Source organism: Leopardus geoffroyi, chromosome E2 (assembly GCF_018350155.1).
Source record: "Leopardus geoffroyi isolate Oge1 chromosome E2, O.geoffroyi_Oge1_pat1.0, whole genome shotgun sequence".
Taxonomy (NCBI): Eukaryota; Metazoa; Chordata; class Mammalia; order Carnivora; family Felidae; genus Leopardus; species Leopardus geoffroyi.
The window spans coordinates 28,150,949-28,165,974 of NC_059335.1; the positions used below are offsets into that span (position 1 = coordinate 28,150,949).

General features: G+C 42.9%; 1 protein-coding gene across 9 annotated transcripts in view; it reads left to right on the forward strand.

The window, feature by feature from the left end:
* The first annotated feature begins 2,086 nt into the window (after nt 1–2,086).
* HEATR3 (HEAT repeat containing 3) overlaps nt 2,087–15,026 on the forward strand; it is a 69,219-nt gene continuing 56,279 nt past the window's right edge. For 3 of the 9 annotated variants that reach the window (XM_045442690.1, XM_045442691.1, XM_045442689.1), the window contains exons 1-7: nt 2,177–2,414; nt 2,545–2,717; nt 4,736–4,823; nt 6,372–6,484; nt 8,475–8,584; nt 11,293–11,433; nt 13,213–13,490. In XM_045442690.1, the coding sequence (XP_045298646.1) occupies nt 2,283–2,414; nt 2,545–2,717; nt 4,736–4,823; nt 6,372–6,484; nt 8,475–8,584; nt 11,293–11,433; nt 13,213–13,490 (1,035 nt within the window). In that variant the 5' untranslated portion in view covers nt 2,177–2,282. Of the gene's footprint in view, nt 2,415–2,544; nt 2,718–4,735; nt 4,824–6,371; nt 6,485–8,474; nt 8,585–11,292; nt 11,434–13,212; nt 13,491–15,026 lie in introns of those variants that run through there. The other 6 variants (XM_045442694.1, XM_045442696.1, XM_045442693.1 and 3 more) reach the window with 5 other exon arrangements.

A 15,026-nucleotide genomic window follows, 5' to 3' on the forward strand; every position in this document is an offset into this window, starting at 1 on the left:
GAAAGTCCAAGGGAGTGTATGGGAATGACTGAGGAGGCTCCTGGGAAGACATGATGTGTCAGAAGCATGTGGCAGGGTGCTGTGGCCACATGGGATAGGTCATATAAAAGTCTGAACCTCATGCTACATAGTTCAGTTATGTATCCACCTGAGATTGTCAAAGATTTTAAAGGAATATAGATCAGAGTGTTTTCTTCAGGAAAATTATCTTACAAACATATGAATGGGGAGAAACAGGAAGAGCTAGCTCCTATTTAAAATGTGTGTGACCAGGGGTGCCTGGGTGGCTCAGTCAGTTAAGTATCTGACTCTTGACTTCAGCTCAGGTCATGATCTCACAGTTTGTGAGTTCAAGCCCCACATCAGGTTCTGTGCCAATGTGGAGCCTGCTTGGGATTCTCTCTCTCCCTCTCTCTCTGCCCTTCCCCACCCCCCTCTCTCAAAAACAAACAAACAAAAAACCAACCTTAAAATGTGTGTGACCAATAATTGATTACAAGCATTTTTATGGTCTCAAAGGAAGAGGCCTCTAAGCAGTCTAATTCAAAAATTCCTTCTTGACAACAATAACTTGTAGGAAGAAGAGACCTTAGATAATCGTGACTTGCCTGGATTTTTAAAAAGTGACTGGTTATGGATTATTAGACTAGTTAAAGGTCACCGGGCTCCTCCTAAAACTAATACCTTCGTGGTTCCCAGAAGGGATCTTAAGCTCATTAAATAAAGTTTATCATTCATTTGAACAGAAATGTTAATATCTCCCAGGAAAGAGTAACTAATGAAAACAGACCACAAAGTTTTCCCTTAGCTAAGGTTTTTGACCATTTTGTCTTGCTCATCCCCACAGTGCGAGAAACAGCAGGAACCTTTTTTTTTTTTTTTCAATCTCCTCCTGTTCTGTCTAGATGACATGACCTACCCTTTCCTCATTATGTGGTCTCTATTCATTCAAGAAATTGCATGCCTATTCTGTGCCAGGCGGGACTTGTTGGGCCAGTGTTGGGAATACAGTGATTTGTGTAAACAGGCAGTCTTGTCCTCACAGGGTTTAGTGTCCAGCTGGAGAGAGCGTGTGTATGTGTCCAAGTATGTATTTAGGTATGTATTATCAGTATTTCCATTTTCACAAATGAGGAAACTGAGGCGGAAGATTAACTTTTTTTTTTTTTAAGATAGGAATTTTATTTTATTTTATTAAAAAAATTTAAATATATATATTTTTTAATTTTTGAGAGAGAGAGAGAGAGAGGCCATGTGCAAGCAAGGGAGGGGCGGAGAGAGACGGAGACAGAATCTGAAGCAGGCTCCAGGCCCCTAGAACTGTCAGCACAGAGCCCTGGGTGAGTGGGGGGGGGTGGGGAGAGCTCGAACTCACCAGCTGCCAGATCACGACCCTAGCCGAAGTCCAAGGCTCAACCAACTGAGCCACCCAGGTGCCCCTAAAAATGTTCTTTAAATGTTTATTTTTGAGAGAGAGAGAGAGAGAGAGAGAGAGAGAGAGAGAGAGAGAGGGCAGAGTGTGAGTGTGAATGGGGAAGGGGCAGAGAGACCCGGAGACACAAAATCCAAAGCGGGCTCCAGGCTCTGAGCTGTCAGCTCTCCAAGCCCTGAGATCAGGATCTGAGCCAAAGTCAGACAGTAACGGACTGAGCCACCCAGGTGCCCCCAGGAAGATTAATTTAAGGGAATCCGTCTGATCAAACATAGATGTACATTCATTCTAAAACATCTAAAACAAAAACTGGGTTGTTTACTTGACGGGAGCTGTGCTATGCCCTGGGGGACACAAAAAGTCGTGGTTAATAATTTTGAGCACCTAAAATAAATGTCAGGTTTGGTGTTAGGCGCCTTACACAATTTTATGTAAGCCTCACAATAACCTTGCAAGTTAGGTATCCTTAATCGCATTTTGGTTATGATGGAAATAAGAGTGTGGCGACGTTCAGTAACAATAAACGTCGCTAGGCTCAGGGGAGGCTGTAATCCCATTAAAGCCCAGTCTCCTTCTTCCCCGGGGGGAAAAACCCCTGACTCCGCTACTAACCCAGGTCTGGCCCCACCCCCACCATTACGCCTGCGCGCTCCCGGAGCCAGCCTCCCCCCCCCGCCGACACGCGGCGCGCTTGCGCACTGCTTCTCCATGTGGGCTCCGGCAGTCAGCGGGCCCGGCTGAGCAGTGGCGCCGAGAACCCCTCGGCAGCAGGACCCTGACACCAGCTCAGCAGCCTCCGCCGTCCTGCTGTTGCCCTCCTCTCTCGGTCTTTTCTCCCAGCCACATCGCCATGGGCAAGAGCCGGACGAAGCGCTTCAAGCGGCCTCAGTTCTCTCCTACGGGCGACTGTCAGGCCGAGGCGGCGGCGAACGGGACTGAGGGAGAGGAGGACGACGGGCCGGCGGCAGAGCTGCTAGAAAAGGTGAAGCGGGGGCACGCGGGGCTGCGAGGGGCGGGCTTCGCGCGGAGCCCTGGGGCAGCGCGGCGCGCCCCTGCCGCGGCCCCCGCGCCTGCGCTCTGCGCTGCGTCTGACACTTGCTCCTGTCCCGCAGCTCCAGCACCCGAGCGCCGAGGTCCGCGAGTGCGCCTGCGCGGGGTTGGCCCGGCTGGTGCAGCAGCGGCCTGCGTTGCCGGGCCTGGCGCGTCGGGACGCCGTGCGCCGCCTCGGGCCGCTGCTGCTGGACCCCAGCCTGGCGGTGAGGGAGACGGCGGCCGGCGCGCTGAGGTGAGCCGGGAGAGAGAGGGGTCGCGGCGGCCGGCCAGCGCTGTGTGCGTGCCACGCACCGTCGATTATCTCCATGCCCTTGCCTTCGGCAGCTCTGGAGACCCAGAACTGCCCAGGGTCTCCCCCATTTGCAGAGGGGCGATTTGAACTCAGTCTGCAGACCCCTGAGGAGCGCACCCCCCTCCCCCAATCGCATTCCATCTGTCCAGCTGCCTGCTCCAGCTGCAAGCAGCCAACTGCCACGTATCCTCCTCCCCGCAAGGGCTAACATACATCGCTCCCTCTCCAGGAACCCCCAGAGTCCCGAGGTTCTGTGAGCTCTTCCAGTGCATGTGGCACGTGTTCTGGGTGCAGGGAGTTTGAGCAGGCAGAACATTGAGCAAGAGAGCTGAGATCCCTGCCTTCACAGAACCCGTGTTGATGAGGAGACAAGAGACTAGTAAACAGGTAAAACAGGAAATACTAGATAGTGAGAAGTGCTATGGAGAGAAACAAGAGGATAATGAGTTGGAGGTGAGAAGTTACTTTAAGTTATGATCTGTAGATGACACTTGATCTGATGCATCCGAGCCAGACATGAAAATCCAGGGCAAAAGCATTCCCGACGGAGGGAAACAGCAAAGAAGTGAGGCAGCAAAGGACTTGGCCTGGTTGAAGAACAGGAAGTTTAGTGTGGCCTTGCAGGGCAGGGGTGGGTATTACAGTTGAGGTTGGAGAGATGGACAGGGATTCGGTGGTGTAGGGCTAAAGGGCCTATGGTGAGCAGGAGTGGCCTGATCTAATTTACCTTTTGAAAAGGCTATTCTGGTGTCTGTGCAGAGAATGGACTGTAGAGGGGGCAAGAGTAGAAGGTAGTGTTTGCGATTCTTGTAGCTCTGTCTATATCATGTTGCATTTGGTGCTTTAGCAGGTATATTTTGTGTATCCACTGTGCTCCAAGCAGTGGGCTAGGCTGTGGGCATGTGTTAGTGAACAAGACAGATATGACTTCTGTCTTACAGCTTTGAGGCAGACAGGCATTAGCCAAATAATGATTTGGTTATAAATCATTATATTTGATAGATAGATAGATAGATACATAGATAACTGGGGGGTTCAGAAAAGAAAGCCCTAAGGGAGGGGTGTTTGAGGTGAGCTCTAAGGGATGGATGGGGATTAGCCACATACTGGAGGAAACCATATGGAGGAAGCCCTACTCTTTCCCTGCAGCATATGTACACTGGGAGCTCCTGGAAGGTTGTGGGGGCGTTTTCTGCACACTGAGAGCTCCTGGAAGGTTGTGGGGGCGTCTTCTGATTCATCTCCGTCTTCAGTGCCTGGCACAGTGCTGTGTACTCAGAAGGCAAGCAGGCAGTGGCTTCCCAATTAAAATTCAGTTTAGCCTGGGTTGCTTCAGGGGCGGTCCTTCAGCCTCACCCTTGCTTGGAAATCTTGATCCCAAGAAAAGTTCCTTTCATGTAAGATCATGCTATGATTTGTTCACATTAAATAGGAAAAGTCTTCTCTCTCTTACTGCCCCTGTAGCCATGTACCTGTGTATTGTTTCAGACTTGAAAATTAAGTTGTCACATGACAAAGTCATTTGTTTACATCATGTGAAACAAGGATCAGAACAGATGAAATCTTTGGATTGATTCTGTGGCATCTTTTTTTTTTTTTCTAATGTTTGTTTATTTTTAAAAGAGAGAGAGAGAGAGACTGAGTGTGTGCGGGGAAGGGGTAGAGAGAGCCAGAGGGAAACAAAGAATCCGAAGCAGGCTCCAGGCTCTGAGCTGTCAGCACAGAGCCTGAAGAGAGACTTGAACCCACGGACAGTGAGACCATGACCTGAGCTGAAGTCGGATGCTTAACCAACTGAGCCACCCAGGCACCCCTGGTTCTGTAGCATCTTACAGAAATCATATGCAATGTCATCTGGAAAACCTTAAGTATGGGTAGAAATTACATTTGAGAACTTAAGAGTGTTTTTGTGATGTGTGCTCTGAGAAAGTAAAACCTATTTTAAACTTTTTGTGTAGAAATCTCAGTGCTTGTGGAGGTTTTGAAGTTTGTGATGACATGGTGACTAAGGATATCATGACTCCTCTGGTCGCACTGCTGAAAGAGGTAGGTGGTTTAAAAAGAATCTTCATGGCAATTTTTAATTGTAGCTTTTAGTATACGCACTTAGATTTTTTTTTTTTTTTAAAGCCCTTTGGTATTAGTTATTTTGTCTTCCCTCAAAACATTCTATGGGCATTTTATTTCTTTTCCTAGAGACATAGATTTCTTCTCATTATACCAGTCTCCATTATTTTGTCCCCACTATTTTTTATTTATACGCTAGTTGGAAAAGCCCTTTCTAAAATTATAGACTGACTCCTTTAGACCTTAAATTTTGTAAGTAAAAGTAGTTTTTACATTTTTGTGTCAGGTGGTGTTTTATGTATTATTTAATCCTTCCAGCAGTCCTATTTGGAAGGTGTTACTCCTGTTTTACAGATGAGAAAACTGAGGCACAGACTAGGAATTTGCCATGAAGACTACATTAAGTTTTCAAATTTAACATCACGCCAACCTTAGTGCATGACGTAGTTGAAGGGAATAAGGCACTCTCTCTCTCTCTAGGCTGCTTCTAGTCCACTATTCTGTATTGATACATAACTTTTATTTAAGGCTTTATAAAGAATATCCAATTTTGATGAGAGGCATCTCATCTTATTCTGTTCAGAACATTGGTTCTGAACTGGTGGTGATTTTCCCCACAGGGGACATTTGTCAGTGTCTGGAGACACTTTTGAGGTGTTGGCTACTTTTGAGGTGTTGGCTACTGGTGGGTAGAGGCCAAGGATGCTGCTAACATCCTGCAGTGCACATGTGAACCCCACAACAAAGAATCATCCGGTCCAAAATGTCAGCGGTACTGAGACTGAGAAGCTCTGCTTTAGAGGGGGCCATGGGCTGTGCTACAGGGCAGTCCTGCCCCGACTTCGGAGCCAGAATACATGGATCTGAATCCCAGCTTTGCCATGTATTAAGCTATGCTTTCTGCAATCTCGTACCTCAGTTTTCCTTTTGTAGCAGAAGATTGGGGATAATAGATCCTCTGCCTCACAGGTTATGGTCAGGATTAAATAACCTAATGTTATTTAATCTAAATTAAATAACTAATTAATTCTAAATTAGTCTATTTAGACTAATTCTAAATTAGTCTATTTAGACTAATTCTAAATTAGTCTATTTAGTCTATTAAATAACTAATAAATTAGTTATTTAATTTAATCTAAATTAAATAACTAATTAATTCTAAAGTGGTTAGAATAGTGCCTTGTGCATAGAAGGCCCTGTGTAGATGTTAGCTCCTATTGCGTGTTACCTTTCTGTGCCTGGTTTACTGTCTTCATTGCATTAGATAAAATACTTTGTATTGATTCTACATTTTAAAGTGTTAAATGCTTTGTATCCAGTTTGCACAATGACTCGTGAACTTTTCTCATCTGTATTTCTTGCCAGAAGGGAACAGGACTGTGGGAAGGGTACTGCTTATGAGAATTTGATGAGCTCGTTAACCACTATAATTTCTGATGTTTAGTTTTTGTGGTTCTTCACTATCATTAGCCTTTTTGTTTAATTATTCTTTTGAACCAGGGTACTAATCATGATATTTGGTTGCAGTGTAGTGCCGGACTGGATTCAAATGAGATGTCTCCACAGGAAAAAAAAGATCAGAACAGAAATTCTATTGAGAACATAGCCAATGAGGCCATGAATGTGCTGTGGAATATATGGTAAGGTGCTTTCCGAACACAGCCTCCTGCTTCAACACTACTCAGGCTGCTGCTCATTCTGCAAAACTGTAGAGAGAGCTCTGTTCTCCTTGGTGGGCCTGTGATCTTAGGTGATCTAAGATCAGCCCTCCCTCCCAAGCCCTTTTCCTCATAGCATCGCTGTCTCTGTTTTTGCTTTATGACTTCTCTCCAATCATTGCTGCTGACAGAAATAAGAGGAATCGTGGCCATTACCATGTACTCTACCCCAGTTACCCTCCACTGCCTGCATACCCTTGAGTGGTCATTGTCTTCAAGCTAGTCAAGCCCCTGTGCAGCAGCTGCTTCAGTCTAGCACCTGGACGAGACAGGGCCACAGACCTTGGCTGGTGCGTTATTCCTCCACCCTAGCAGTTGCCATTTGACAGGACCGCCGACGCCTGAGAAGAGCTCCCTTGGCCCCAGTAGGAAGAAGGCCATGCTCTCCCTGATTGCAGCAGTGGCGGGGTGGTGTGGACTTGCTTTTAGGAATGGAAATGGCTAGAAACACTACCTGGACTTATTTTTTCCTACCCTATTTTATGTCCCACCTTTCTAACCCGATTGTGTCATAGTTCCTTATTTTCTAGTCAGCAGCAATGATACCTTCTGACCTAAAAGCACAGATGTATCTCAGAAAACAGGATTAAGTTGGATCCTGAAAAGCTGCCCACACAGCAGTCTGAACGTGCCGATGATTTCATTTCAAACTAGTGGATGCATTCCACCAGAAAATTGGAGAGATCAGATTTGAGGAAATGAGCAAGTGGGTGGTTACAGTTTCCTGTACCCAGGAACTTTAGCTTATTTAATTGTTAGAAGTTTTAAAAAATTTTCTTTGAAAAGAGCCTGAAAAAGTAGTCTCCACAGTGTCTCTTTCCTGAATGCCTGTGAGCCCTAACAGTACCGTTTCCAGTTGTTATAGCTTTTCACAGTTTTGTCTCATGCTTCATAATTTTAAATCCTGTATGTTTAAGTTGTACACGTGTGTATATATTTACAATTATCTTAACGCATGTATGCCTTATATTCCTGACTATATGTGATTCTGCTGTGGCCATCTTGAGGGTGGGCTCATAGCAGTGCTGTAGTAACTAGGTGGGGTAGGTAGGTAGACAGATGGCCAGAGAGTCAGGCAGAAAGTAGTTTATCTTTAGATAACAAGATTGAATTTCGTAATTTAGTCACCTCTGTTTAATAACCTGATCCGCTGTTTGTATCAGAGGGATACTTTTCTCTGGAAACAGGGATAAAATTATTAAAATTATCTTTCTTTTATACCCTGTATTTCGTATATTTATTATATTTAGTTATGTTTATTAATAATATTCTTAACATTAATTCTGATTTTTTTATTAAAAGATAGTGTAGCTTCAACTATATTTATGATAGCAATTTCTCTTCTGCAGACTGCAAATTCTGCTTGCTGATTATAATAGTCTAGAAGGAGTGAATAAAATTCATTTTATTTTCTTTTAAATTTGTGCTTTTTGTTTTATAAGCATAGAGACCTTTTATCCTCACTTTATCTTACTATTACTGTTACATGGTGGAAGGAACAGTAGGCTGGACCCAAGGAACCACCACAAATAAAATGGGTGATCTTTGAATGGATCACTCCATCTTTTGGGGCCTAGGTTTCCTCCTGTATGAAATGAGGATTAGAAGTAAATGGTAGTGACTTCTAAGATCTCTTCCAGCTCTAGCCTCCTATAAGGAAACTGGCATGCAGGTAAAGAGATTGGCTAAAATGTCCTAGTGTGTTAAACATAAAAATACGGATGGCCAGTTTTATTTATGTACAGTGTATATGAATGGGCATTGGTTTCTTCATCTATAAAAATGGTGGGTGCTTGACTCCAGCTCTTTAGTTCGTTTATAAAGCCTAATTTATCTTTTCATGAATTTCTGTGGTTGATTTCTTTATGTTAAAATGTGAATAGTAAAACTTTTTTTTCCCCCTTCAATTTAGTGAATGCAGTAGTAGAGCAGTATCTATATTCAACAAAGAAGGGTGTTTGGAGATTGTATTAAAGTATTTAAGTAGGTTTTCCACCAATGTTGACCTGGCTATTTCAGTAGGTAAGTGAAGAAAAGGTGATGATTTATTAAGTATGTATGGCCTTATTCAAAAATTTTTATTCCGACATAGCATGTTTATTCTACAGGAGTGATTTTTTTTTCTCATTATATATAAATGTGTAACTGAGTTCTGTTTGTTTTGGATCTTTTAAAATCTATGATTAATACTTTACTTACTCATACAATTTTCCTGCTCTTCACTCTGAAAGGGAGGAAGGCAATTATGTGAGCAGGTGCGGTTTCTAGTGTATTACCATTCTTAGAAGGCTTTATTAAGTCTTGAAGCTTTTATCTCCCATTTACTGAGAAGTAGTAACCCACAACTACCAGGCCTTTGAACCAAAGTTAATTGGAATCTAGACTTATTTAAATGTCTTGCATCACTATCTCATACTCCCAGCAGAACACTGATAACCTGTGCTTTTTTTGAGAGAGGAAAGTAAGTGATTGAAATTTCACATAGGTCTGCTGCCCTTCTGTGGGACAGAGAAAGCCCAGGCTGGCAGCTTCAGCTGCCTTGGCTCCCTCACTTTCTCTCTGGGGGGTGAGAGAGCCAAAGTGAGGATCCCTTATTCATTTCAGGAGACAGATTGGAGGGTGGGTGGCTCAACAGAACTCTGGGGACAGTGGAGAAATGATGCAAAGCATTTCTTTTCTACCCATTATAATGACCAGGTATCCAGCTGTCCTTTTATTTAATTATGCATTTCTCCTGGCGTGGACTAAGTGTGTTTCCTCTTAGTGATGCTTCTTTTGTCTCTAATGGATACTTTTAAGAGAACAGAAAAAAAAATAGTGGAATCAATAATACTGGGAAAAATTTTTAAATCAGTTTCTCAAAATGGAATCTTTGGTGGAAGGGTGATTTATGAGTAAATGTGGATCTTAAAAACAGTTGAACTAGGAAATTTGTAGGTGGCTTTTCATTTCAGAAGACAATTTTTCTTACAATGAGGGAAATTGACAAAAGGTAGTTAATAGCTTTTATTTATTTATTTAATTTTTTAAATATTTATTTATTTTTGAGAGACAGAGTGAGACAAAGTGAGACTGGGGGAGGGGCAGAGAGAGAGGGAGACACAGGAGTGGAAACAGGCTCCAGGCTCTGAGCTGTCAGCACAGAGCCTGACGCGGGGCTTGAACCCACAGACTGTGAGATGATGACCTGAGCCGAAGTCGGATGCTCAACCAACTGAGCCACCCAGGCACCCCTAGTTAATAGCTTTTAAAAGAAAAACTTCACTTCTGTTTTTGTATCTTTTGTAGATTTAGTTATTTAAAAATTTTTTTCTCTAATAAGCTTCTAAAAGATGGATCAGAATAAAATAATTTTGAATTGTATAATAGTGTTTTATTTCCGCATTTAGCTAGATTCATGATTTTTTAAACAAATGTCAAGTAACTTTGGTTTGAAAATCAAGCAACGTTCACATAAAAGTAAAGTGAACTTCTGAGACACTGTTCTTTATGTTAATATGGCTTTCTTTGCTCTTGTGTTTATGGTAGCAGCCATAGTTTCTCTAGGCTTTTGCTAAAGTGAATTTAGTTAGTCTCTTAGTGAAAAAAATTACGTTTGGGCATACGTATATATATATATATATATACGCACACACACACATGCATATTTATGGATTCGTATACAAATGTGTTTTGGGAACCAAACTAGATCACAGAAGTAGCGTATATTTTGACTAATTTGGATGGGTATGGTCAGCTTTGAAATTTTGAGACCTAAAAGAAATGGATTTGTTTGGAACACACTAAGAAAAACAAACTTGGGCTTGCTTCATCTTTGTGCTTCAGAGGTCTCTTCTGCCAAACCTGTCAGGCAATCCCAGTTGTTTTGGTACTTTCAGTTAATTATTTCTAATATGCAAGTTGTAATCCATTATCTTGTTTTAGTACAAGGTAGGAAGTAAGTGGTAAATGACCATATGTCTATGAATACTGTAGCCATCTCTCAGTTTACTCATATTTTTATGTAAAATTTTTTTTTAAGTCTTTTTTAATGTTTGTTTATTTTTGATAGAGAGCGAGCAGGGGGAGGGGCAAAGAGAGAAGGGGACAGAGGATCTGAGGCAGGCTCCAGGCTCTATGCTGACAGCCGAGAGCCTGACGCAGGGCTCAAACTCACAACCTGTGAGATCCTGACTTGAGCCACAGTCAGACGCTCAACCAACTCAACTCAACCCAGGTGCCCCTAAGATGCTTTTTTTCTTAAAGAAATGTTGCTTCGCTAGAAATAAGTGCCCTAAGTTTTAAGGTCATGCTAAATTTAAAGGAAGCCAGAATGACCCCAAACCTGGGGCTTGTTCTTGACAGTGGAGCTGCTAAGAGTGTTGTCTGTGTACTGGTGTTTGGTCCACAGGCTGTTTACTACCAGTCCACTGTTAGTACAGAAATTGAGGAGAAACTTTTGTAAACGTTCATTGCAATTCCATGTTGTCACAACATTTAAGAGCCTTTAAAGTTGTATTTTGTGAAAGTATATTGTATAAAGAATTAGAAATTAAGAAAAAGAAAAAAGTCTTTCACTGATCTTCGAGGAGCCTCATTTGCATGTATCATGCTTGAAGTAAAGCGTGTCTATCTTACAAAAGCTACCTGTGTCTGAAGAAGTTGTAAAGATGCAGATGTTTTCTGATGAGTTAGATTGGTATAAATTACCCTAGCAGAATTCATTGGTTTCTTAATTTTTATCTTTATAGCATATTGTTTGCAGACAGTGACTGAAGATAACCCAGAGCTACTGAACTCTTTCACTGCCCCAGCACTGCATGTACTGGAGTCAGCAATGCTTTCTCCTGTCAGTTCCATGGACTACATTCTGTTAAAGACATTGGTGGCAGGTAAAATTTAGCCATTTTGCGACAGTGTCCTTTTTTAGGAATATGTAATGGGTAGAGATGGGGGCCAAAATTCAATCATTCGTTCATTTCACCACATCAGGACTTTCCGGTATATGTCTGTTCTGAAAATTTAATATTTAAGTGGAGATTCAAGAGGTTATGCATAGGGGTGCCTGGGTGGCTCAGTTGGTTGAACATCTGATTCTTGGTTTCAGCTCAGGTCATAATCTCATGGTTCGTGGGCTCCTGATAGCATGGAGCCTGCTTGGAATTCTCTCTCTCTCTCTCTCTCTCTCTCTCCCTCTCCCTCTCCCTCTCCCTCTCCCTCTCCCTCTCCCTCTCCCCCCCTCTCTGTCTCTCTCTCTCTCTCTCTTTGTTCCTCTCCTGCTCATGCACTCTCTTTCTTTTTCTCTCTCTCAAAATAAATAAGTAAACATTAAAAAAAATCACATGTAACGTAGAATTTACCATCTTGACCATTTTTAAGTGTGCAGTTTAGTAGTGTTAAGTACATTCAGCGTTGTTGTGCAACCAATCTCCAGGACTTTTCATCTTGCAAAAGTGAGGCTCTGTACACATTGGACAACTCCCCATCTCCCCCTCCTCCCGGCCCCCAGCAACCACCCGTCTACTTTCTGTTTCTATGAATTTGACTTCTTTAGGTGCCTCATATAAGTAGAATTATACAGTATTTTTCTTTCTGAAGCTGGCTAATTTATTATTTTATTAAAAAAAAATTTTTTTTAATGTTTATTTTTGAGAGATAGAGAGACAGAGCATGAACACGGGAGGAGCAGAGAGATAGGGAGATGCAGAATTAGAAGCAGGCTCCAGGCTCCAAGCTGTCAGCACAGAGCCCGACACGGGGCTCAAACCCACGAACCGCGAGATCATGACCTGAGCCCAAGTCGGATGCTTAACCGACTGAGCCACCCAGGCCCCCTGTTTTATTATTTTAAAAAAATTAAAAAAATTTTTTTAAAGTGAGCTCTCCACCCAACATGGGACTTAAACTCATGACTCCAAGATCAAAAGTCACAAGCTGCACCAACTGTGACTAATTTCATTTAGTATAACGCACTCTGAGTTCATCCATGTTGTAACATGTGTCAGAATTTCCTTCCTTTTTAAGGCTGACTACTATTCCACTATATGTATTTATCACATTTTGTTTAACCATTCATCCATGGTTGGGCACTTGGGTTTGTGGCTGTTGAGTAATGCTGCTGTGAATATGGGTATACACATATCTGTTCGAGTCCCTGCTTTCACTTTTTTTGGGTAGGTACCAGGAAGTATTTTTATTTTAACTGACTAACCAGTAACAGGTGGCTCCTGTTCTGTAGAACCTGCTCTCTGGTTTGTCCATGAGACCTTGGAATTTTAGTACATTTAATTCTACTCCTGGAGTATAAGAAGCTGCCTAGGAGGGCAGCTCAGGTTAAGATGAAAGAGAGTGGGCTACTTAATTTGTCATTTCAAGTGAAACCTGATCAGCCTTCTCTTGGTCTGTTGCTGTGTGGTGTATCAGAGAAAGGCATTGAGTGCCAAGGAAGGGAGATGATTGTGGAGGATGGTAACAAAGAGAGCTGCCTCTGTGCAAAGCTTTTGTGTGTGTGTGTGTGGACATTTAATAAAAACTAAACAGAGGTGGAGGAGGGTTTGACATTTTTTGAAATCCCATCTGAGCTTAAAGAACCAATCTCATGGAAACTGGATTTAATAAAAGCTTTCACAGGGGATTCCTTATGTGCATTTCTCCCCCTCCCCTCCCCCCAGGAACAGTTTGGAACCTAAAAGACATTATTCCATCCAAGAGTCAGGCAGAAATCATAAATGCCATACTGAAGATCTTATCGGAAGTGTTGGAAGTGGATGCTGGTGAAATAGTTATTCAAATGAAGGAGGCCGAAACTCAAAGGTTAAAAGCGGCAGCAGAGACAGAGGAGGTACGAGAGAATGCCAATGGTGACAATCTGATTGAAGACGATGAAATGGAAGAAATTCCTCATAAAAGAAAAGTCAGAAGGAAAACTTTCATTTCAGATTTACTTCCAGTAAGTCAGATTGATGCTTGCAATCCTGGATTAATACAGCTGTTTTCTTTTAATAGGTCGCCAAGGCTTTGCAGAAAAATGTTACAGCAAAATTAAATATGAAGTGAACTCCAGTAAAAATCAGTCCTTTTTCCCCATCGACTCTCATGGTCACATTATAAATCTACTCCCACCGGGGGAAAAGAAATCTCCTATCTAAAATTAAACTTTTATATACAGAATATTTCAAAGAGGGGATAGACCCGTCCTTTTAGAACACTTTAAATAGCATGCAGACACCTTCCTAACTCCTGTGTCTCCCCTCTTTGTTACATATTCTGCAAGACTGTCTTCAAACTAAAGGAATTTTTACTTTGCTTGGCTCGTCCCCTTGCATTCTTGTCTCTTTTTTAGTATTTATCCTTAAAAATAGCAAGCCCTCGTTTGCCCGCTGCTGCTGGGCAGAGAAGGTTGGGTGCTTATGAGAATTGATGGGTTTTAGGGTTTGCCGAATGGGTGGTTGTGACATGCTTGTGTCGGAGTAAAGGTGAGCAAACTCAGGTGCAGGGAGCATGTCAGTGGAGCCGGTCAGCAGAGATGGAGCCATACCTTGGAAAAACATTTCCCCCAAGGAGGAGAGCAGGGTGGACAGCACGTTGGCTTTCTTCATTCAGGTGCACATTTTCTGTGCTCCTGCAGTGTGCCAGGCACCATGCCAGATGCTGATGCCAGAAAGACAAGACATTTTCATCTTAAGGGACCTTCTCCATCTTGGGAGGACAGACCCATAATTAGGATGTATTATAATATGCCGTGCCAGGAGCAGTGATAGGGCTGTGCACAGATTTCTGAGGGAGTAGTGTTTTATAGAGAGGCACACCAGATCTATGGCCCTGATGGGAGAGGAGAGGAAGAGGTAGTCAGAGCAGGCTTTTTGGACAGAACACCTCACTGTCTAGGATGGGGTAGGAACAGCATGACGAAAGCAGGTTGGTGTCGTTAGGGGGCCTGGAGGCAGGGGAGATCAGTGAGGCTGCTGGCTTTCTTCATTCCGAAGGAGGATGATGAAGCCTGGGCCGGGAGAGTGCTATTTCCATTCCCTCACACTTTCTGCAGTTCTGCATGTGGCTTGTCCCGATTTGTATAAAGTGAACTGAAACTGAGAGCTGTCTTTAATCAGTGTCTTAGAGTTTTGAGAAGTTGGTGCCCAATAAAAATTCTCTAAATGGTATATACCTGAAAAGAAATATAACAGTATCTTACTTTCCTGGGTTCACAAAGTCTTGTAAAGCACGGATCGGTGCTATTTTAGCGAAGTCAAAATGTTGTAGCTGGAGCTACTCTCCCGCCCCCGTGGCTAGCCCTTAGGTACACAGCAGCGCAGTGAGTTGTGGGGCCAATATGAAAGTGAGAAGCCTGGAGCTGCTTGCAAATCATAAAGTCGCTTCAAAATCATGGCACCCCTTTTGGTGCCGGCAGGCACATATTTGAACCCCAGATTTCTTTTTTGTCTGTAGTCTGAGTACAATTTAAAGCCAGTAAAACAAGATAGACAAA